The 23,485-nt window shown below is 48.7% G+C and overlaps 1 protein-coding gene across 1 annotated transcript in view; it reads left to right on the top strand.

The window, feature by feature from the left end:
• Window positions 1-21,805, top strand: part of PPP1R16B (protein phosphatase 1 regulatory subunit 16B) — a 100,690-nt gene extending 78,885 nt beyond the window's left edge. The window contains exons 5-11 of the mRNA XM_059036618.2: window positions 2,475-2,578; window positions 4,262-4,386; window positions 8,369-8,494; window positions 9,032-9,107; window positions 9,761-9,890; window positions 9,994-10,162; window positions 16,826-21,805. Of these exons, the coding sequence (XP_058892601.1) occupies window positions 2,475-2,578; window positions 4,262-4,386; window positions 8,369-8,494; window positions 9,032-9,107; window positions 9,761-9,890; window positions 9,994-10,162; window positions 16,826-17,335 (1,240 nt within the window). The 3' untranslated portion in view covers window positions 17,336-21,805. The remainder of the gene's footprint in view (window positions 1-2,474; window positions 2,579-4,261; window positions 4,387-8,368; window positions 8,495-9,031; window positions 9,108-9,760; window positions 9,891-9,993; window positions 10,163-16,825) is intronic.
• The last annotated feature ends 1,680 nt before the right edge of the window (window positions 21,806-23,485 follow it).

Below are 23,485 nucleotides of genomic sequence, written 5' to 3'. Positions count from 1 at the left end.
AGACCCAATGCAGCCAAAAATAAATTTAAAAATTTATTTTTTGGCTTCCCTGGTGGCGCAGTGGTTGAGAGTCTGCCTGCCAATTCAGGGGACACGGGTTCGAGCCCTGGTCTGGGAAGATCCCACATGCTGCAGAGCAACTGGGCCTGTGAGCCACAATTACTGAGCCTGCGCATCTGGAGCCCGTGCTCCGCAACGGGAGAGGCCACAACAGTGAGAGGCCCGCCTACCGCAAAAAAATAATTTATTTTTAAAAAAAAATTTACCATCCTTTTGTTACAGGCATACATCCCATTTGGTCACAGTAAATAATCTTTCCAATAGGCTGCTGAATTTGGTTTGCTGGGTTTTGTTTTTTGTGTTTTTTTGGCTGTGTCGGGTCTTCACTGCTGCGCACAGGCTTTCTCTAGTTGCGGCAAGCGGGGGCTACTCTTCGTTGCGGTGCGCGGGCTTCTCATTGCGGTGGCTTCTCTTGTTGTGGAGCATGGGCTCTAGGTGCGCGGGCTTCAGTAATTGCAGGACACGGGCTCAGTAGTTGTGGCACGCAGGCTCAGTAGTTGTGGCTAGCGGGCTTAGTTGCTCCGAGGCATGTAGGATCTTCCTGGACCAGGGAATGAACCTGTGTCCCCTACATTGGCAGGCAGATTTTTAACCACTACGCCACCTGGGAAGTCCCTGCTAGTATTTTCTTGAGGACTTTTGCATCAGTGTTCATAAGGGATATCAGTCTGTAGTTTTCTTGTAGTGTCTTCGTCTGTCTTTGTATCGGGGTATCATTTTCTTTTTTCAATCTCTTTTTCTCTGTCTATCCCCATGAGTCTGAATTCATCTCCTCCATGTTTATGTGTTGTTGCCATTTTTGTTTTTCTTGCTATAAAAAAAAAAAAAAGCAAGCATACTTCCTTGGCTCTGCCCACCCACCCCCAAATCATGTCCACCTGCATTTCTCTGGGGCAGAACGTGCTTTGGGGGACACCACGTAACAACGCCTTTCCCAGGAATAAGGCCATTTCCCTCTATAGAGCTCTGACAGTCTTCTCCCATGCTGAAATTCCTTCTAGTCTGCTTAGTTTCTATATGCACACAGAAAAGGCACCATTCAATTTCAAGCATATTTAATTGAATTCATCTAATGATTGGAGGGCACTCAAGCGGGGCCAAGCCCTGTACTGGGCACTGAGCACTCAGGGATGCTAAAGTCCTGAGGAACCACACAGGAAATAGGTGATTTCAGTACCAGAGCCAAGACAGAGAGAGACCCATGGGTTGGGGTCCCAGGAGAGCATCTGAGTGCAGGGATTCAGGAATAGTGGCCGAGTGCAGGTGACCTTTGTCAGAGGTCTCAGCAGAGCAGCCAGGGCCCATCAGGTGGCTACTGGGGGGATAGAGATGCTGCCCTGGCTCAGAGAGGTGGATTAGTTTACCCAAGGGCACACAGGAGCTCAGAGAGGTCCCAGTGGGGGGCTGTTAGGCCAAAGGACTGGCAGGTGGCCCATGCCCACACCTCCGATGAGAACCTGGGTGTGGTTAAGTCTACAGGAGCATCAGGTGGCCACAGTCCAATCTGGGATGGTGTGAGAGGAGAAGGGAGTGGTGCCAGCCTGGTACCGTGGGTCCCCAGCACCGATGTGTACCAGAATCATGGGTTTAAAATACGTAATCCTCAACCCCACCCACTCCACCCCCGAGAGACTCTCTTTCAGGAGGTCCAGAGTGGAGCCCAGGAAGCTGCATTTTATTTCAGTGGTGCCCGGGTGATGCTGCCGCAGGGCATCCCAGAACCATGCACGTAGGAACCAGTGGCCAAAAGGCAGATTCTGCCATGGGGCCCCGGGGCTCTGTCCTGTCCCTATCCTGGTCAGCCTTTTGGGCAGGGACTTAGAGGAGGAGGTAGGGGATAGCTGGGGGTACTTCTGCACTTGGTCCAAGACTGAAATAGAACAAGGAGAAGTGAAAAGTGCTGGCGCATGAAAGGGCCAGGTTTCAGTCTTGACCCTCCCACGTCCTGCCTGTGTGACCTCAGACAAGTGACTGAACCTGTCTGAGTCTTTGTTTCCCTTGCATGAGATGGGGCCAATAATACTGAACCAAGAAGACTATTAAGAGGATTATATCAAATGATGAGTGTAAAGGGCTTAGATCAAGCCCGGCTCTGAGCAGATGCCTGGGAAGCAGTGCTGCTGCCATTAATGTTGTAATTTCTTGTTTGACATCTGTGCCCAAGTGCCTGCCTGCTGGTTCAACAGAGAGGGCAACTGGGGGAAGTCTGCTGGCACAGCTCTCCTGGGATTTTGGCCCCTTCCCACCTGGGGCCCCTGAGATCCTGGAGATGCTATCCTTGCTGGGCTGCACCGTGGTTGGGTTGTGGATGTTGGGGTGCATAGTGGGTTGGGAGTGAGAGGCTGGATGGTAGAGGCAGCCAGACCAACCCTCCGTGCACACAGCTGGCCCTCACCCTGGCCCTCTCTCTGCAGTGGGGCCGACTTGCTTGCTGTCAACTCCGATGGGAACATGCCCTATGACCTCTGCGAGGATGAGCCCACCCTGGATGTCATCGAGACGTGCATGGCGTACCAGGGTAAGGGCGGGGCCGCCCGCGGTGAGGTGGGCTGAGCGCGGGGCTGCGGCTCTCTCACATCAATGCAGGTGAACGAGTTACCTAACAACGTGCGCACTGCCAGCTCAGTGCTCAGGAACGGGGATGGGGCCCCACGATGGTGGTTACCCATGTGATGGGCAAGATGCGGACACAGAAGCACCCTGGAAAACGTGCTGTGCACAAGGGGGCGTTGCTGTCATCTGTGTCACCCCCCACACACGGGTGGCCTCAGCTGGCCGGGTCTCTTCGTCAGCTGTGACTATTGCAGTTCAATAAACGTTCACAATAAAGATATATTCCCATTTGGGAAAAATAATACAAAGTCAAGAACATTCGCAGCTGCCTGCTCTGTGCCAGGCACCGCGCGGGCTGCCAGGGACCCTGGATAAACAAGATGTGGGCTGTTCTCAGCTTACAAATGAGCTTCAGAGAGGAAATGAATGCAGCAATCAGAGAGATCTGCCCACACCCGCCACCCCAGTGCATACCCCTGAAGGACCTCCTCTTTAGAAATAAATCTCAAATCCAGACGCTGGACTGCAGTCCAAGGTCCTGCCTGGGCTCTATGCTTGTGTTTCTTCCCAGATGGCTGTGGGAACTGCCCTTTTGGCCTGCCCGTTCCCTGGCCCTGGCACTTTCCTTGTTCACCTGCAGAACTTCCTAACAATTTTTGTGCCAATCTGGTGAATCTATGGACCCTTCTCAGAATAATATTTTTAAATGCAGTTATCAAAGCCATAGGATTATAAAGGAAACCACTTATATTAAAGTAGAGCTCCCCAAATATTTTTAAATGTGTGAAATAGAAACGTTATTGATTCGTGAAACAATAAGATAACATGATATGAAAATACCTACAGTTTCTGTTGGTGACAGTCAGAGGCACTGCCAATTCTACTGTGAATTTGGCGTACGTTCTAATGGAAGGAAATGCTACATTTCATTTAAAGGTTAATGAAAATAAACAGGTGATCCTTTTTCTATTTCAAGTTTATAGACCTCCCCTAAATTCTAATCCAAGGATGCTTGATCTCATGGACCTTTTTTTCAGAGCAAATCACTCTCTCCTTAAATACCATTAGCAGCTGCTAGTAACACTTAAATTTTTAGCTAGAGATTCAGGCTTGAAAAATGTGTTTCTGTGTCCCTCAACCTCAATTTATTCAGATCTCCATTCAAAAGTTGTAGGTTCAGTAATTCAGTCATTGCCGTAATAAAGATTCATTGAGCAGCGTGCTTGGTGCTGCAAACACAGCTGTAGACGAAATAGAAGAAATTAACAGAGACCTGGTCAGATAGAGGGGTCAGGGGAGGCCAGCTGAGGAGGTGGTCCAGGCTGGACCTAAAGGATGAGATGGAGCCAGGTATTTGAGCAGTTGGAGGAAGGTAGGTGGATGGTAGGGGTGGAAGAACTGTGTGTGTAACAGTAATCAATATTACTACAACGCTGACTGGGTGCCAGGCAGGAAAGGACCTTGTTTGTGGCCCAACACGTGGTGTTTGTATCCACTGGGAGAAATGATCTCTGAGCATATCTATCTACCCCCTTGACTGGCGGACCCTGGGGGACAGGAGCCATGCCTCCCCAACCTTCGCCCCCTCCCCTCCCCCTTGGGTTCTCTGCCTGGGAATGCTGACTCAATGCCCCCTTCCTCACTGCAGGCATCACCCAAGAGAAAATCAATGAGAAGCGGGCAGCTCCTGAGCAGCAGATGATTTCCGACATTCACTGTATGATTGCAGCCGGCCAGGACCTTGACTGGATAGATGCTCAGGGTGCCACACTGGTGAGGAGAGGGGCCAGGCTGGATTGGGCGGGGAGGGGGGGTCAGGACCAGAACCCAGACCAGCTAGAACTGAACTGGGCCAGTGCCGGTGGAGGCCAAGCCTATACAGTTGGGGCCTGTCCATGGCTTTGGACCTCCCCCACCTCTTGGGGCCAAGGATGCCCCTGGAATGTGAGAAGTTAGCAGAGCGGGGCTCAGCCGCTTTGAGAAGCTGGGGCTGGGAGTCGGGAGCCCTGGGTGGGAGGCTTGGCTCTGCCATTCGCCTCTTCTGTCTCTAAGTTTCTCCTTTACCTCAAGCTCCAGGGTCCATCCTGAGTTCATTATTTCCGCCTCCTCCTGTGATGTCTCCTGCTTAAGGACTGGCGCTCTGTTCATCTGCTTGCCCAGGCCACCTTGCTTTGCACTGTTCCTTCCCCTGCCTTAGTGTCCCCTCTCCCACCCCAGTGCTTTGCCTCGCTGGCTGTCCCTGATGTTGCTGCAGCAGCCTCTCCTCTGGGTTCCCTGGCTTCAGAGCCCAGACACCCCCAGGTACCCATTCATCACTGGTTCACCCATCCATCCATCGGTTTGCCCACCCATCGACGTCCTCTATGACGCATGCGGTACTAGACCCTGGAGATGGAGAACAATGGAACCTTCTCTCTCTCTCTAATCTGCCTCGTTAGCTCCGCTCACCCTTTCAGCTCAAGTGTCAGTGACTTGGGAAACCTTCCTGATCTTTCTTCATAGGCTCTCATAGCATATGATACAGCTCAGTATTGTGGAAGGTCTGCTTCTGCAGCCTCTAAACTGAAAATTGGAGCATGGCCTTGGAAGCCCACCCCACCACTCCCAACCTTGGCCATGGCTGGGCACTGCCCTAGGCTTGTGGTCTGTGGGATCATGAGCACTCAGGGGTTCCAGAATCTTCAGCTCACCAGGTAGAGCTCAGCAGTACCAAGTTCCTTCACCATCCCTCAGGCCTGACCTGGTGGCCCAGGTGTGACAACTGGGCTGCTCCTACCTGTTCCTGAGCCCTACCCTCTGCCTCATGCCCTTTTCTTCTTTTTTTTTTTTTTAATTAAAGTTTTTTACATTTAAAATTTATTTATTTTATAGTTGATTTACAATATTATATTAGTTTTGGGTGTATAACATAGTGTTTCAATATTTTTATAGATTATACTCCATTGAAAGTTCTGACAAAACAATAGCCAATATTCCCTGTATTGGACAATATATCTTTGTTGCTTATTTATTTTATACGTAATAGTTTGTATCTCTCAGTCCTCTACCCCATCTTGCCCCTCCCCCATCCCTCTCTATATTGGTGAGTCTGTTTCTGTTTTGTTATATACATTCATTTGTTTAGTTTTTAGATTCCACATATAAGTGATAATATATTTGTCTTTCTCTGTCTGACTTATGTCACTGAAGCATAATACCCTCTAGGTCCATCCACGTTGCTGCAAATGGCAGAATTTCATTCTTTTTTATGGCTGAGTAACATTCCATTGTCTATATATATACCACACCTTCTTTATTCATTCATCTTTGATGGACACTTAGTTTGCTTCCATATCTTGGCAATTGTAAATAATGCTGCTATGAACACTGGGGCGCATGTATCTTTTCAAATTAGCGTTTTCATTTTCTTTGGATATATACCCAGCAGTGGAATGCTGTATCATATGGTAGTTCTATTTTTAGGTTTATGTACCTCATGCCCTTTTCTATGAACAAGGTCCCTGCTCAGATCACCTGCTCAGCCCAGAACTCAAGGATAGAGTCAGGTAGTTGGACTGAACACTGCTGCATGAACGCTGTATGAAATCATGGTCAGGCTGTATCAGGGAGTTGCCCACCGTAGCTGGAGCTCCTCTGGGTCTGTGGCTCAGCCCTCTAGACACAGGGGTCTGCTCCGCTTGGGCTAGCCTCATAGTGGCTCACCCACATGGGCCGGGCACATACTAGGCCTCAGGTCTTCCCAGTAAAGTGGGGAGATGAATAGTACCTTCCTTAAGCATTGTTGGGAGGACTAAATGAGATTCTGCATGGAGAGGCTCAGCACAGAGTCTGTAAATGCTCAATAGATGCTAATGATTAACACATTATTATTATTAACATTATCACTCTACTGTATGTAAAATAGATAAACAACAAGGATCTACTGTATAGCACAGGGAACTATATTCAATATCTTGTAATAACCTATAATGGAGAAGAATCTGAAAAAGAATATATATATATATGTATGTATGTATAATTGAATGACTTTGCTGTACCCCTGAAGCATTGTAAATCAACTGTACTTTAATAAAACAAAAAACCACCAATATTGCTCTCCCAGTCATACCTGTTTATTCCCAGCCATGTATGTGACCCCACAGCTTGTAAAGTCTGGCTGTCCAGCTGTGTGTCATTCTCAACCACTGACAAGCAGCAGATATTTATAAATCAGATAATGATACCAACTTTCACATGTGCCTGTACCAGATCACACCCTGAGTTTTTTCTACAAATTAAAATATAAAGGAAAACCTCCATTTGCCAGAACCTTACAGCCACCTGACCCCAGGATGATGCAGCATCTGGCCATCAGGGCTCTGTTTGAAGGCCATGCTTTCCCCATCCCACTGGCTGGGGCCCTGTTGCCCCAGACTTTGGCCACCCCAAGAGCCCTCTGATTTCCTCCCAGCCTGGCTTCTGCTGGCCTCCTTGGGCTCTCACCTGTCTCCCACCTTGGCTGGGCATTTGGTTTCTCTTTGCCTCGTCTCCTTCTCGCTCCTCCATCCATTCCCACAGTGCATCTTTCATCACTTATGGCTCTCTAAGGATGTTCATCACTTACTGAGGGTTTGTCATGTGCTAACTACTCTATGTATTTTCTGGGAGATTGGGCAAGTGGACAGCTGAGGTCTGCAAGGTGGCATGCATCACCAGAGGCCTTAAATGGTGCCGTGGAGGGGAGATGGGGCCTCAACATGAGCTTTCCCTTATTGGATGTATTGGGTATCTATTGCTGCATAACATACTAACACAACATGTAGCATCTCAAAACAACAATAAATGTTTATTATCTCACATCGTTTCTGTAGGTCAGGGAATTGGGAGCAGCTTAGCTGGGTGGCTCTGGCATGGAGTCTCTCATGAGGTTACAGTCAAGATGTCAGCCAGGGCTGCAGTCATCTGAAGGCTTGACCGGGGCTGGAGGACTCACTTCCAAAGTGGTGTACTCACACGGCTGCAAGTTAGCACTGGCTGTCAGCAGGAAGCCTCAGTTTCTCATCTCTTAGGCTCTCTCCTTAGGGCTGCTTAAGGGTCCTCACAACATGATGGCTGCCTCCCTCTAGAGTGACTGATGCAAGAGAGCCTAAGGTGGAAACAGCAATGACTTTTATGACCTCAGAAATCACACACCACCACTTCACCACATCCCATTTGTTAGAAGTGAGTCACTTGTTCTGGCCCACATTCAAGGAGGGAGGCATTAAGCTTCATCTTTTTTTTTTTCAATTTTTAAAATTTTATTTTTGGCTGCACTGTGTGGCTTGTGGGATCTTAGTTCCCTGACCAGGGATCGAACCCAGGCCCTTGGTAGTGAAAGTGTGGAGTCCTAACCACTGGACCACAGGGAATTCCCTAAGCTTCATCTTTTAAAGAAAGATGTGTCAAAGAATTTGTAGACACACTTTAAAGCCACCCTGTTGGACCTCTGAGACCCCTCTACAGGGCTCAATGCAGAGTAAGGACTCAGTAAATGCTGTTGCCTTAACTATAGGGCTTGAAGACTGGGGAGAAAGGCTCGCCTGTCTGCCTTACCTTCTAGTTCCATGTTGCAGACTCACTAATGCTCTGTAATGTGGCTGGTATCTCCACCTCATTCTATTCCATTCTGCTGGCCCCAAGTATGATCTGGGACTTGGGACAGGGAACAGGCTCTCCTGCCTCCAAATGAGGGACCAGCCCCATGGGAAATGCTCACGTCTTTCCTCTCCTTCAGCTGCACATAGCTGGAGCCAACGGATACCTGCGGGCAGCCGAGCTCCTCCTGGACCATGGGGTGCGCGTGGATGTGAAGGACTGGGATGGCTGGGAACCCCTGCACGCGGCTGCCTTCTGGGGACAGGTAGTTGTCACCCACAGGGCTGTGAAGGAGGCCAGCACAGGGTCAACCTGCTGTCCTTTGGGCTGGAAGTTGGTTCAAAAGAACACAAGACCCACTTAGGGTGTTGGCTACGGCTAGTATGTGGGATATGAAAAGACCTAGGGAGTTTGCAAAAATGATTGACGAGTTGTGTCCTAACGACGACAATCCAATTTGCTGGAAAATTCCCCACATTTCCGCCTTGAATAGTTTCCCCATTTGTTTCCCAGAAAGAAATCTCTGTGGCTTTCACCATTCCTCTTTAAACACCTGACAGCTCTGGAGTTATAGCTGACTCCTTCTTCTGTCCCTTGGTATGGCCCAGACATGCTGGAAGAGGTGTCAAGCCAATTGCATTTGCCGGGATTCCTGGCTTTAGGGGGCAGAGCCTTCCCTGGTAGTCAACTTTGCCCCACTATTCTTTGTATCACATCCTAAGAAGCTTTGAACACTCGCTCTACCTCCTAGGCTTTCTAAGCCCTGGGCAGGGGGGAACCTCGGCTTCTTCCTGTGTTTCAGATGCAGATGGCAGAGCTATTGGTGTCCCATGGGGCCAGTCTCAGTGCTAGGACATCCATGGATGAGATGCCAATAGGTAAGTTCAGGACAACACTTGGTACATACATAAGCATTCATCCATTTTTTGATGAATAGAGGATAAACGGTTAAATATATGGTTGGATAGATGGTGGGTTGGTGTGTGGATGGATAGTTGGATGAATGAATAAATTAATGGGTGGTAGATAGATGGATGGGTAAGTGGATGAATGTATGTATGAATGAATAAGAGGATGGGTGGGTAGAGGATGAGTCTGTGGATGGATGACTGTTTCAGCAAATAGGTAGATGGCTGAATTAAAGGATGAGGTGGATTGAGTGGGTAGGGATGTATGATTTCAGCATCTTTTCATAAGTTCTTCCTTGGGCTACATGGGGTACCTGTTTGTGATACTTTTTGTGGGGAATTAATGACTCCTCTTGGAAGCTTTCAAAGGCGTCTGAATCATTCATTCATACCTGGGAATTGGGACTGTACATGGGACGTGGGTTTCCTCTTCTTACACTCCTCTACGGATCAAGTCGTCGCCCAGGAAATAAGGCTGGCACTGTTTTCTCCCCTCCTCCCATATCCCAAAAGATGCTGGGAGTTTTCAGTGGGTTGGCGTGGCAACTCCTCTGGTCTGGAGGGTCCTCAGGGGCCACAGCCCCCTGCACTATCCCCCACCATGGGCTCCTTTGCCCCTTCAGACCTGTGTGAAGAGGAAGAGTTCAAGGTACTGCTGTTGGAGCTAAAGCACAAGCACGACGTGATCATGAAGTCGCAGTTGAGGCACAAGTCATCCTTGAGCAGGAGGACGTCCAGTGCGGGCAGCCGCGGGTGAGTCAGGGGCAGGGCAGCCGGGGCGCCCGAGGATGCTCCCACCCATGGCGCCTGGATGCAGCCTCTCAGCATCCCCTCCCCCCCCACCCACTCCCCTTAGGAAGGTGGTACGTCGAGCCAGCCTGTCGGACAGAACCAACCTGTACAGGAAGGAGTATGAGGGAGAGGCCATACTATGGCAGCAGAGGAGTGCAGCCGAGGATCGGCGGACCTCCACCTACAATGGGGACATCAGGGAGACCAGGACAGACCAAGAGAATAAGGACCCGGTGAGTGCCTGCCTCCTGCCCTGGCCCCCGTGTTAGTCACTGCCGTGGGAGGGGGACGGGACCCCAGCCTGGTGTTGCTTCTTCATCTCAGAGCCTTCAGAGGGAGGTCAGCTGGCCAGTGCCCTTAAGCCAGCTGGATCCTGTCTGATGTGGGTACCGTGGTTATTGGGGCAAGCAGAGGGTGTGTTCATGTCGGACCTGGGAGACTTGCACACAGTAGGGACTCATAATTGCCAGGGAGTGAGTGATCACCGTGTGCCTTTGGGCTCCAGCAGAAGAGAGATTAAGTTCTGGGCTTCGCGGAAGAAAGATTTAGTAGGGCAGCCACCCTGGGAGAGAGGGCACTACAAATCCTTCGGGGGAAATATAACAAGATGTTGAGAATTGTGTTGAGACATCAGGTGGGAAGAAAATTATTGAAAAATAGTAAGGGGCTGGCAGGTCATCTAAGAAGCCGGCTCTGGGAGGAGCCAGTGGCCTGGGCATTAAACCGCTTTCCTAAGAGGATGCTGTATTAGTTTCTGAGAGCTGCTGTAATGAACTACTGCAAACTTGGTGGCTTGAAGCAACAGAAATGTATTCTCTCCCAGTTCTGGAGGCCAGAAGTCTAAAACTCAAGGTGTCAACAGGGCTGGCTCCATCTGGTGTCTCAGAAGGGAAATCTGTTCCATGCCTCTCTCCTAGCTTTTGACGGCTCAGGCATTCCTTGGCTTTTTGCTAGCAGGCCTCCAGTCACTGCCTCTGTCTTCACATGGCCTTCCTTGTATATGTGTGTGTATCTCTTGTTTTCTCTTAGAAATATACCAGTCATTGGATTAGGGCCCACCCTCATCCAACATGACCTCATCTTTCTTTTTTTTTTCCCTAACATCTTTATTGGAGTAAAATTGCTTTACAATGTTGTGTTAGCTTCTGCTGTATAACAAAGTGAATCCACTGTACGTATACATATATCCCCATATCCCCTCCCTCTTGAGTCTCCCTCCCACCCTCCCTATCCCACCCCTCTAGGTCTCATCCAATGTGACCTCATCTTAATCGAACTGATTACACCTGCAAAGACCCTACTTCCAAATAAGGTTACACTCAGAGATGTGGGGTGGGTATGAGTTTTGGGGGGACACTATTCGACTCAGTACCGATACACTCAGGTCCACGCATGGCTGCATCCTTGCTGAGAGGATTGAGTAGGTTTGAGACCAGAGCAGAATTGCTGGGGACAAGAACGAAGAGGCTGACCATTACAGTAGGGGTCTGCCTTTGTGGCTCTTCCATTACACGATGAGCAGCTGAAAACATTTCTAGCTAGCGTTGCTTTGGAGGGATGCAAAATGTCTCAGTGGGGCGCTGCTTCCCTGCATGAACAGGGAGGTCACATGAGGGCTTGTCTTGCCAGCTGGAGAGAAGGCACCTACTCAAGAGAATCCCCATCAAAGCACTGGCTGGGAGGGAGCCGGCACACGTGGAGCTTTTGTCTTCCTTCTTCCCTAAGCTTGGTTGGGGGTTGGGAGAGAAAAGAGTTGTAGATGAAAATCGAATCACAGTTCAAATGCCTCCCAGCTATGCTTTAATTATTTGTTCTTTGTGATTGGTGTGTAACTTGTGTAAGGTACACAAATCTTAAATGAATTTTTCAATAAACTTACAAACACATACCTTCCGATGAAAGTATAGAGCATTTTTGTCATCCCAGAAGGCTCCCCTGTTCCCTTTTCCAAGGACTTCTCCCACCCCAAAGGTAGCCACTATTTAACTTGGAGCACTAAAGATTGGTTTTGCACCTTCATCTGCATATGAATGGCCCCAGGCAGTCTATGGTCCTTTGTGTTTTGTTTCTTTGTATCTCCGAGATACCTCCACGTGGTGGCATTCAACAGCAGTTCATTCTTTTTCATTGCTCCGTAAATTCTATTATTTACATATTCTACAAGTTATGTGTCCATTCGTCCGTTGGTGGACATTTGGGTTGTTTCCAGCTTGGGCTATTTTGAATAAAGCTGCTCCAAACATCCTTGTATGTGTCTTTTGGTGGACACAAGCACTGATTTCTGTAGGGTATTTACCAAGGAATGCGGTGTGAGTCACAGGGTAGGCGATAGGTACCTTTCAAAGATCCTGCCAAGCAGTTTTCCAAAGCACTTGTACCTGTCTGCTCTCCCTTCAGCAGTGAATGCACCTTTCTTGCCAGCTGTTGGTATAGTTAGTTCTTTTCCTGTGAGCCATCCTGCTGGGGTTGCTGTGTAGCTCAAATTTTTAATTTGTTTCTCCCTGATGGTGGATGATGTGGAACCTTTTCTTGTGCTTATTGGCCAACTGATTATCTCTTTGTGCTTCATCTATTCTTTAGCCCTTTTTTATTGGGTTGTTTATCTTTTCCTTATTGATTCATAGGAGAGACTGAGATTCTGAAAGAAACTCTCAGGGAAGCAACCGCCCCTCCTCCTCCACGCCTGCTCCTTTCCGTGTGTTTATTCAGATCTCACAGGCCCCCGGATTCTCTCAGAAGTGCTCATTGAAGGAGAGTTTCATAAACCATTAGCCCTGTAGGGAATAGGGCGGGGGGACATGGATGCTGGAGACCAGCCTGAGTTAGGCCTGAGTTTGTTGTTGTTGTTAATTTCTGGAGATTCCTCATCAAGCCTCCAGTTTGTTTGGAGTTGAGTGAAGGCAATCAGATGGGCCACTTGGCCTCAGGGGCTGGAGTTTCAGACCAGAGAGGAGAAGACAGGGTACAGAGATGGCATAGCCAGAAGCAGGCAGTCCTCTCCCAGATGCTCAGAAGTCCTGTCCCAAGGAACCTGTCAGAGTCCAGGGTCCCTGTCCCAGCCCCAGAAGGAACAAGGAGATCACGGGATACAGCTGCAAAGCTCAAAGCTCCTTCCTTTTTTGTTCCTACTACCTTTCAAGGCCTTAGGTGCCGTCAAGGACATGATAGTCTATAAGGTAGGGATTCTCAAAGTGTGGTCCCTGGACCAGCAGTGTCAGTGTCACCTGGGAACTTGTTAGAAATGCAGATTCTCAGGCCCCACCCCAGATGCACCAAATCATAATCCCTGGGGCTGGGGCCCAGCACTCTGTGTTTTAACCAGCCCTCCAGAGGGTTATGATGCATGCACGAATTTGAGAACCACTGATCTAAGGGAGTATTTGCTCAGCCTGACTCCCAAGTCAGGTTTCTGCCAAGGCTCTGCACTGTTAGACCCCAGGGCTGGCTTGGGTACATAGTTTTGGCAGAGCTGATTCACTGATAGCAGGCACAGCAGTAATAAGACAACCCCGGCTCTTCAACCAGTGGTTCACAATCTTAACTGTACAAGAAAATCACCTTGGGGTGGTGTTTTGTTTTTGTTTTTAAAAAACCTGATGTCCAGGCTGCAGTCCCAACTGATTAAATCAGAATCTCCAGGCTTGGGACTCAGGCATTGTATTAATTAATTAATTTATTAATCTTTGGCTGCATTGGGTCTTCATCGTTGCGCGCGGGCTTTCTCTAGTTGCGGCGAACACGGGCTACTCTTGGCTGCAGTGCGCGGGCTTCTCATTGCGGTGGCTTCACTTGTTGTGGAGCACGGGCACGTGGGCTTCAGTAGTTGTGGCACTTGGGATCAGTAGTTGTGGCTCACGGGCTCTAGAGCGCACGCTCAGTAGTTGTGGTGCACGGGCTTAGTTGCTCTGTGGCATGTGGATCTTCCTGGACCAGAGATTGAACGCTTGTCCCCTGCATTGGCAGGCGGATTCTTAACCACTGTGCCACCAGGGAAGTCCCTATTTATCTATTTAATGAATAGACTTTATGTATTTATTTACTTTTGGAGTAGTTTTAGGTTTACAGAAAAATAAGTGGGGGGACTTCCCTGGTGGTCCAATGATTAAGACTCCACACTTCCACTGCAGGGGTATGGGTTTGATCCCTCGTCGGGTAACTAAGATGCCACACGCTGCAATACAGCCAAAAAAAAGAAAAAAGAAAAAGAAAAATAAGTGGGAAGTACAGACAGTTCCAATGTACCCTCGTTATCATGCTCCCCTGTTTCCACTATTATTAACCTCTTGCTTTAGTGTAGTATACATGTTATCATTGATGAGCCAGTATTGATACATTATATTAACTAAAGTCCATAGTTTCCATTAGGGTTCACTTTTCTGGTTGTACGTTCTATGGATTTTAACAAATATATAATGTCATGTGTCCATTATTAAAGTGTCATACAGAATATTTTCATTGCCTTAAAAATCCCTGATGCTGGGCTTCCCTGGTGGCGCAGTGGTTGAGAATCCGCCTGCCGATGCAGGAGACACGGGTTCGTGCCCTGGTCTGGGAAGATCCCACGTGCCGCGGAGCAACTAAGCCCGTGAGCCATGGCCGCTAGGCCTGCACGTCCGGAGCCTGTGCTCCGCAACGGGAGAGGCCACAACAGTGAGAGGCCCGCGTACCGCAAAAAAAAAAAAATCCCTGATGCTCCCTATTCATCCCTTCCCAACCCCAGGCAATCACTGATCTTTTTACCGTCTCCAAAGTTTTGCCTTTTCCAAAATCATACAGTATGTTGATTGAATCACACAGTATGTTGCTTTTCACATTGGCATTGTATAAGTGTTTAAAGTCTCCCAGATGATTTCAATATGCACTCAACGCTGAGAACGAGTGTCTTCCATCCCTGCTACTCAAATTATTCGCAGGAACTTGTTAGAAATGCAGAAATTCGGGTCCCAACCCAGACCTAGGGAATCAGAATATACATTTTAACAAGAGCCCCAGGTGACTCATATGCACATGAAAGTATGAGAAGCACTGATTTAGACCATCAAGGATCCGCATCTCCCATCCCATATGTCATCAGTTTGCCTGCATAGTTCAGAAGAAGCCACTGAAGAAACACACACATAAATGGAAATTTTCTATGGGAAGCATCCCTCTCCTTACCATATTTTAATCTAATTATATATCTCTTGGAGATCTTTCCAAGAAATCAGATTCTTGGAATCACAAGTCAGCACATAAGAGACTTTCCTTCATTTTTTCCTACCAGTTCCAGAACAGTCTAATACAAGTACTTGCCATAATTTCCCACCTGCCTAATGATGATTTTCATGCTCCCCTGAGGGAATCTATCTGTGAAACAAAGTCCTAGAGATGGGCATGCTTGCGCAAAGTATATATTTTTCTTAAAAATAAAATTTTTTTTTTTTTGGTGGATGGTGTGACATTGTCCTCCAAAGAAGTTGTGGCAGTTGACACTCTTGTCTACCTCCCACACCCTTGCAAGCACTGAATAATAGCAAACTTTAAAAATATTTGTCGGGAATTCTCTGGCAGTCCAGTGGTTAGGACTCTGTGCTTTCACTGCTGAAGGCCCGGGTTGGATCTCTGGTCAGGGAACTGAGATTCCACAAGCCACTCAGTACGCTTCCCCGCCAACCAAAAAAAAAAAAACAAATTTGTTGGGACTTCCATGATGGTCCAGTGGTTAAGAATCCACCTTCCAATGCAGGGGACAGAGGTTCGATCCCTGGTCAGGATCCGGGCAACTAAGCCCGCGTGCCACAACTACTGAGCCCGCGTACCGCAACCAAGACCCGACACAGCCAAAAACAAATAATAAATAAGTGAATATTTTTAAAAAATTTGTCAATGTGATGGGTTAAAATATTTTGTTGTTTAAATTTTTATGTCATTAACTATTTGTGAGATTGAATATTTTTCCTATATTTATATGCTATATAGATCTACATTTTGCTGTGATCTGCATATTAACGTCCTTTGCCTGTTTTTTCTGTCGGGTAGTTGGGCTTTTTCAAATGGACTTCTAAGAGCTCTTTATACATTTGGAAATTAGTCCCTTTTCTGTCTTATAGGTCGTAAATATATTTCTAGTTTTTCATGTGTCTTTTGACTTTGTGATTTTTGCTATGCTTTATATTTTTGTCACTGTCAGATGGATCTACCTTTTAGTCATAGTTTCTAGGCTGCAGCTACTTTTAAAACTCTTACTACCCAGGGATTTCTAGGTATAAAAGATCTCTGGGTAAGAGCCTCTTCCATTTGTAGTGGAGATATACCGGGGATAAGAGGAAGGATTACAAGTGACCAAAAACCCAACTAAAATCGACTTATACAAAAAAGAGATGCATTGGCTTATGTAACTGGAAAGTCTGGGGCCAAGTGGATCCAGGGGCTCAAAACATATCATCAGGCTGCCGTCTCTCTCTCTCAGTCTCTGTCTCTCTCTCAGTTTTCCTTAGTGCCAGCTTCACAGCCAAGTAGACCCTTTGAAACGGTATCTTCCCAGTACATCATTCTTACCAGCACAGTTCCTACAGAAATGGATCTGCTCTTTCCCAACTTTTCTAGCACAAGTCCCAGGGTTGAGTTTCACTCAACCAATTTCAGTCAGGAACCCACCCCTGAACCAATTCCTGTAGGGAGTTTATTGATTGGCCAGGCCTGGGGTCATGGTCTTTCGCCGGGAGCAAAGATGCGAATTGGTCATCTCTACCAAAACCCATAGACAGGTGAGTTCCCCAAAGGAAAATAGAAGTCTTATTACCCAGGTAGGGAAAACGGGTGAGGACGGGCCCAATCATGCTTTCAGCAGAGGCACAAGTGGGGTATGGGTTCAGATCCTCCAGCCAGCTGGTAACTTTGTCCTTCTCACCCTCAAGAACCCCAGGCTGGAGAAGCCCGTGCTGCTCTCCGAGTTTCCTACCAAGATCCCGCGAAGTGAAATGGACGTGCCTGTTGAGAACGGCCTCCGGGCTCCGGTCAGCACCTACCAGTATGCGCTGTCCAACGGGGACGTCTGGAAAGTGCATGAGGTGCCGGACTACAACATGGCCTATGGCAACCCTGGCATGGCCGATGCCACCCCGCCCTGGAGCGGCTACAAGGAACAGAGCCCCCAGACGCTTCTGGAGCTGAAGCGGCAGCGGGCTGCAGCCAAGCTGCTCAGCCACCCCTTCCTGAGCACCCACCTGGGTAGCGGCATGGCCAGGACGGGTGAGGGCAGCAGCGAAGGCAAGGCCCCCTTGATCGGAGGCAGAACTTCCCCGTACAGCAGCAATGGGACCTCGGTGTATTACACGGTCACCAGTGGAGACCCCCCACTCTTGAAGTTCAAGGCCCCCATGGAGGAAATGGAGGAGAAGGTCCACGGCTGCTGCCGCATCTCCTAGTCCCTGAGGGATGGATGCTTTGGGGAGAGGGTCCCTGGAATCCAGGCCAGCCCAGCAGCCCTGGCTGGGGAGGCTTCAGAGGGCAGCTGCGGGGAGGTGGGCTCTGCTTTCCAGAGGAACGCTAACCTCACCTCTCAGCCAGCTGCCCATAGCATCACCACTTCCCGTGGTTCTGCTGCTTGCCGCATTGTCTGCCATCAAAAACAAGGCCCATAGTGGCTTCCTGACTCATCCTGCTGTCAGATTTCGGGAGGGCGGGCTGGGATTCCAGTTCTGTTGTTGGTAAAGGCTTCTCTGGACCAGTACTCACATGTGACATATCAATACACACACACACACAGACACACGCACGCACACACAATCAACATGTATAGGGATGACACAGCAGGGCTCATGGGAAGCAGGTGGGACTGAGAATTTGTGGGCTCTTCCCAAGAGGACTGAAGTTAAGACTCAGAGTTTTGTCGCCACTGCCAACATGGCTTTAGCAGGGGAGGAGGCCTGATAAGCTGATACCTGTCAGCCTGCCCAGAGCCCTACCAGGGTTTGGTATCGTCATCCACATCTGGCAGGAACAGGAGGTCCTCTCTGTGTCCAGAGGGAGCTATGCGCCCACATGGGGTGGATGACACAGGCATAGGCCTGCTTCCCACAGCCTTGTTTGTGCCAAGTGCCAGCTGTGTGAGTGCCCAGGGGCCAAGGTGGAAAACCTGGCTATTTCAATCCTGCAATTATCCAAATCATACTTTGCTCTTGGGTGGAAGCATCAAAAAATGGAGGGGAGAGAGAACAAAGGTAGTGTTTCCAAAAGTGTATTTGATGAAAGAATTCTTTTAGGCTACAAAGCTCCAGCTTGGGAAGGGGGTCCACTGAATTAGCTTTCTCTCCTGAACAGTATCACGATCACTAGGCTTTACTGACTGGTGTTGGACAAATGAAGCTAAGTGAGAAACTTCAGTTGGAAGCGCTTTTCCAGGGAGAGAGGCGAGTTCATGTTGTTAATTTCTGCAGACATCTCTGGTAACCATGACAGAGCCCGGCGCCCTGGCCAACCTTTGTGAATATTCGGCTGATTTCAGTCCAGCCTGTCTCAGCCGGCCCTCCTCAGACTAAGCCATCCGAGTGAGCAGTGGGGGGCTGCTGGGGCCCCTACCTCTCCCAGAGTGAATGCTCAGCACTCCCAGCCCAGCTTTGCTTTTTCTGGAATGCTTGGTGAGACGGGTTTGCCAGTTGGCCCTCGTGAGTTCCTGCCTGGCCCGGGGGCTCCCATCCTGCTCCTGTCAGAGTGGTAACAGCCCAAGGCTGAAAATCCAAGGTGCACATGGTCCAACACCCCGCACTGCATTCAGGAGAGCGGTGGTGGGGCTGTAGTTGGGTCTTGCCCCAGCTCTACTATTTCATAGCCCCAATCTTTCTGATGCTGGGGAGGGAAGCCTATGAGGGACAGGCTGCCTGCCACCTCTCCACTGCATTCTCTCATGAGCCCCTTTGAAATTGTTGCCCATGAGTTGAGCACTGTCCGCGGGCTCAGCCAAAACCTTCTGGTATAACTAACGAACTGCAGGTTTGTTTCCTGCTCTGTGCACCCTTTACTTGTCTAAAACTACCTCTTTAGAGCTCTGAAGGGGCCCCTGAGGTCCAGATTCTGGAATTTGGGGGACAAATCTGGGTTTCCTTTAACACTTTTCTTTCTGAGCTTATGAGAAATTCTCACCGAGGGACACCTGGGCCAGAGGCTGGGGCTGGAGGAGCCCCCTTGTGCCACAGTCCTAGTAATGAGGTCTGCTGTTTGTCCCGGTCCTCCACTGTGGCCACCATGGCTCCCATAGCCCAGAGGCAGAGCTGGATCCCAAGGGCCTTGCTGATGCTTTACCAGGAGCAGGGCAGCTGGGTCAGAGAACAGTGCTCCTGGATGCAGGGAGAGTCATAGCACCAGGCCACTCCCACCCCAGCTCCAGGACAGATCCAGTCCAGGGTGGAAAGGCAGGTCAGGCGACTGCAGACAGCTGTGTGTGACGCCTGCCACATACCTGGGGTCTCGGGCTGACTCTGTATCATCCCATCCTATGGCTGGAGCAGGGCAGGGATGATTCAAAATACACATACCTTTTAGGCTTCAAAACAGTGTTCAGATCAGACTGACACTGAAATTCCTCTTGAGCCGACTTGAGCTGCAAGCTAGGAGGTGCTGAGGGAAGACACACGCTCCTGGGAGAGAGCTGTGTACGTTTTCAGATCTGTTTGCTCAGGGGCCAGAGACGGAAGGTATTTATTGCCCTCTCTGAGCCCTTCTGGCTATTCCCTCCTTCCTCCTTTGCTTCCTGCCTCCTGGGCCATTTCTCTCCCACCCAGAAGGCTGGGAATCCCAGCTGATCCCCTAACAGGAGCCAACTGCAGACTCTTGGGCTTTAGCTCATGTTTTCAGTCGAGGATAAACCATTCCCTTCAAGTACCTGGGAGGACTCTCCCTGTGGGTCTCCTTGGTGTTGAGGGACAAGGTCATTCATTTATTCACTCATGTAGTTTATTGAGTAGCTGTGACTCACCAGGCACTATGTTAGGTTCCAGGAATAAAGGAGGAATGAGACAGTGAGGAGACTGCTCTTTACAGCTCTCATCCTTTATGAACCATTCAATTCACCTGAGACAGAAAGGCTGCATCCTAGTCCAGCAACCCTTTGCTTTTCTTTTTTCTTTTTCCTTTTTTTTTTTTTTTTTTTTTTTTTTTTTTGCGGTAGGCGGGCCTCTCACTGCTGTGGCCTCTCCCGTTGCAGAGCACAGGCTCCGGACGCGCAGGCTCAGCGGCCATGGCTCACGGGCCCAGCCGCTCCGCGGCATGTGGGATCTTCCCGGACCGGGGCACGAACCCGTGTCCCCTGCATCGGCAGGCGGACTCTCAACCACTGCGCCACCAGGGAAGCCCCCCTTTGCTTTTCTGCTACTAGAATCCCTAGTGTATGAATTCCTTTAGCTGGGAAGCTGCTGACATGGCCACCCCTGGATAAGATTTGCCACTAAATGGAGATGCTGGATCTTGGGTTCCAGGCAGATACCATCCCAAGTCCACCTGGAACTTTCAAGAATAACTGCCTTTAGGCCAGCATCTTTCAGCCACTGTGTAATACCAGTTTGAAGTCAGTGTCTAGAAGAACAAGGAGTCTGGAATTTGTTGCCAAATGCATCTCAGGTTCTTAAGCTCATTGTCTTTTCCTCATTTTTGCTCATTTATTACCTAGTCCTGCCCCACCAATGGATATTGGGAGGAAAAGGAGCTTCTCCTTTAATATCGAAAACTTTCCTCATGAGTCTGCCTCTACTCCTGGCAGGTGTGGATCAAGGAGCAGGGAGAAAGCTGGCAAGGTCGACCAGATGCCCAGCTCCCGCTTAGACCCAGGTCTGGTGGCAGTTCCTAGCAGATTAAAGGAGGCTACTTCTAAAGCATGTGCCACATGGCTCCCTGTGAGCTCTGGCCCTTGCTCCCACCTTATGCCCTAAACAACTGAAAATTGGTGGCTATCACCAGAGAGTGAGTTTCTGGCCTGAGAGTAGCTCCAGGAAGTTGAGTGCACCCTAAGCCCAGGTCTTCTGAAGACTTCAGGATGTAATTCTCCACCAAATAAGCAGCATTGGTGAAACTGCTCTGTACTGTTTGATCAATTTCAATAGGCTTAGAAAAGTTAACAAAGCTGTGTCCCCTGTCCTACCCTCCAGTTTGCTGGCCTTGTAATAACATGAGACCATTTTGGTTGTTCGTGTCAGATATCTTTTGATCTTGAGTTCTCCCTCCTACTTGCTTTCCCAGAGCAGAATACTGGGACACTTTCCAGAAGGGCACTCCTTACAGGATGCCCAGAAGGACTGTATTTAATTCTTGCTATTGTGGCTTGGGGACAGCCTCCCCTCCCCCAGGGCACATAAGAGCAAAGAGTCATGTGGTCAGTGGGTGACTCCGCAGAAGTGACCGCCTCTGCTAGAAGCTTTCCTCGACAGTCTCTTGTTAGCCAGTTGGCCGGAGGGCCTGCTTCCCATGGGCATTGCAAGTGCCACAGTGCGGGACCTGGCTCTGTGCACCCCGGAAAAGTCTGCAGACCCACAGCCCTCCGCAATAATTCACCAGACCAGAAGCCACTGATGTACAGAGAACATTTAAGAAAAATGTATTTTATGTGAAAAAGAAAGTTAAAACTCTGTATACTGTATCAGCAGCTTTGTGTAAAAATGGCAATCAAGAGAGTCTAATATATTTAAAACTTTTTTTAAAAAAAATCCTTGTGGATCTTTGATATTGTATTGAAGTAACTTCCAGGTAGCACCACGCCATGCAACAGTGGTGAGCCCCGTGTTCGAGACTGTGGCTCGACCACACCCCAGAGGGGAGTGCCCCTGGAGTTGCTTCCAGCTGCCAAGGCCTGTGACAGAATTCGCTGTTAAGAGTTTTTAATTAAGATTATTAAATTCCTTTTAATAACACCTGTTTAGTGTGGCTGTGGTCATTGCTATGAGCTCTCTTGAACCCTAATGATTTGAATTCACAAAACAGTAGTGCCTGGGATAAAGGACAGGGGAGGATTCCAGATCCCTGATCCCACCACAGAGGGCTCTCCCAGTTGGCCCCTGAATCAGCGGGAGCTCTGAGGGCTCAGATACAGAGAGGTATCTTTCTAGACTGCAAGAAAGTGAAACCTGGTGAAGTCAAGAAAAAGAAGGGTGGTTGAAAATGAGCTTCACTCTGTCAAATGCTTCTTTTGAAATTAACTTGGAGCCCTATAATAGCTCATATAACATTTTTCCCCACACTTTCAAATGGTTGTCTGATGACACATTTGTATGTAACAGGGCTGCCTTTCTCTTCTGTTCTCTTCTTGGAGTGCACTGACCTGTCCTATCCTCTTCTCCCTACTCCACCTCAGTCCTTCTCCTCATACAGTTTATAGTGGGGAAGTAAAATACTACATACGACTTCACATTATTACAACAATTCAGCAGGTGAGACAGTGGTTATTCTCACTTCTGACCTTAGGCAATGGAGACATTGACAAACTCTATGATTGTGCAGCCCCAGACAGTGGTCATTGTTTTCATCACATACAGAAGTTTGTTGGTGTCTTGGAAGAGGATGAAAAAGGATGCTGTCTTGGACCCTTCTGGATGCTGGCTGCCAGAGCAGGGACACATAGCAATCTCCACACTCGGGCTTGAAAAATTTCATAAACAGGCTGGGTATGGGGAGAGAGGGGAAGAACGGAAGTATCTTTGTAGCAGAGGACATTCATCCATTTAAAAAGTATATTGAGGACTTCCCTGGTGGCGCAGTGGTTAAGAATCTGCCTGCCAATGCAGGGGACACGGGTTCGAGCCCTGGTCCGGGACGATCCCACATGCCACGGAGCAACTAAGCCCGTGCACCACAGCTACTGAGCCTGTGCTCTGGAGCCCGCGAGCCACAACTACGGAGCCCACATGCCACAACTACTGAAGGCTGCGTGCCTACAGCTTGTGCTCTGCAACAAGAGAAGCCACTGCAATGAGAAGCCCACGCACTGCAACTAGAGAAAGCCCATGTGCAGCAACGAAGACCCAACGCAGCCAAAAATAAATAAATTTATCTTTAAAAAAGTATATTGATACATGATAATGGTAACGTCTCACATTTCTGAAGCACTTTACAGTTGTATATATGTCTTCTCATTTACACAAAGAAAATGAGGCCTAAAAATGAGCTATTAGATTTAACACCGTGGAGCTCATGACGATCTTTGTTTTTTGTAAGATTTTTTTTTTTTGATGTGGACCATTTTAAAAGTCTTTATTGAACTTGTTATAATACTGCTTCTGTTTTTTATGTTTTGGTTGTTTTGGCCGCGAGGCATGTGGGTTCCTAGCTCCCCGACCAGGGATCAAACCTGCAACCCCTGCATTGGAAGGCAAAGTCTTAAGCACTGGACTGCCAGGGAAGTCCCTCACGATGATCTTGACAAGAGGTTTTGGTTGGCCAGTGTAGGAATCAGCTTGATTGGACAGGATTCAAGACAGAATGGGAGGAAGACTGGAGATGGCAAGTACAGACAACTCGTTTGAGGCTTTGTGCTATAAAAGTGAGAGAGAAATGGGGGAGACATAGGTTAGTAGTAGGGGGATTGGCAACTACTG

Source organism: Kogia breviceps, chromosome 14, assembly GCF_026419965.1.
Source record: "Kogia breviceps isolate mKogBre1 chromosome 14, mKogBre1 haplotype 1, whole genome shotgun sequence".
Lineage (NCBI taxonomy): Eukaryota > Metazoa > Chordata > Mammalia > Artiodactyla > Physeteridae > Kogia > Kogia breviceps.
The sequence above is the reverse complement of the archived record's forward strand: the minus strand, read 5'-3'. Positions and strand labels throughout refer to the sequence as shown.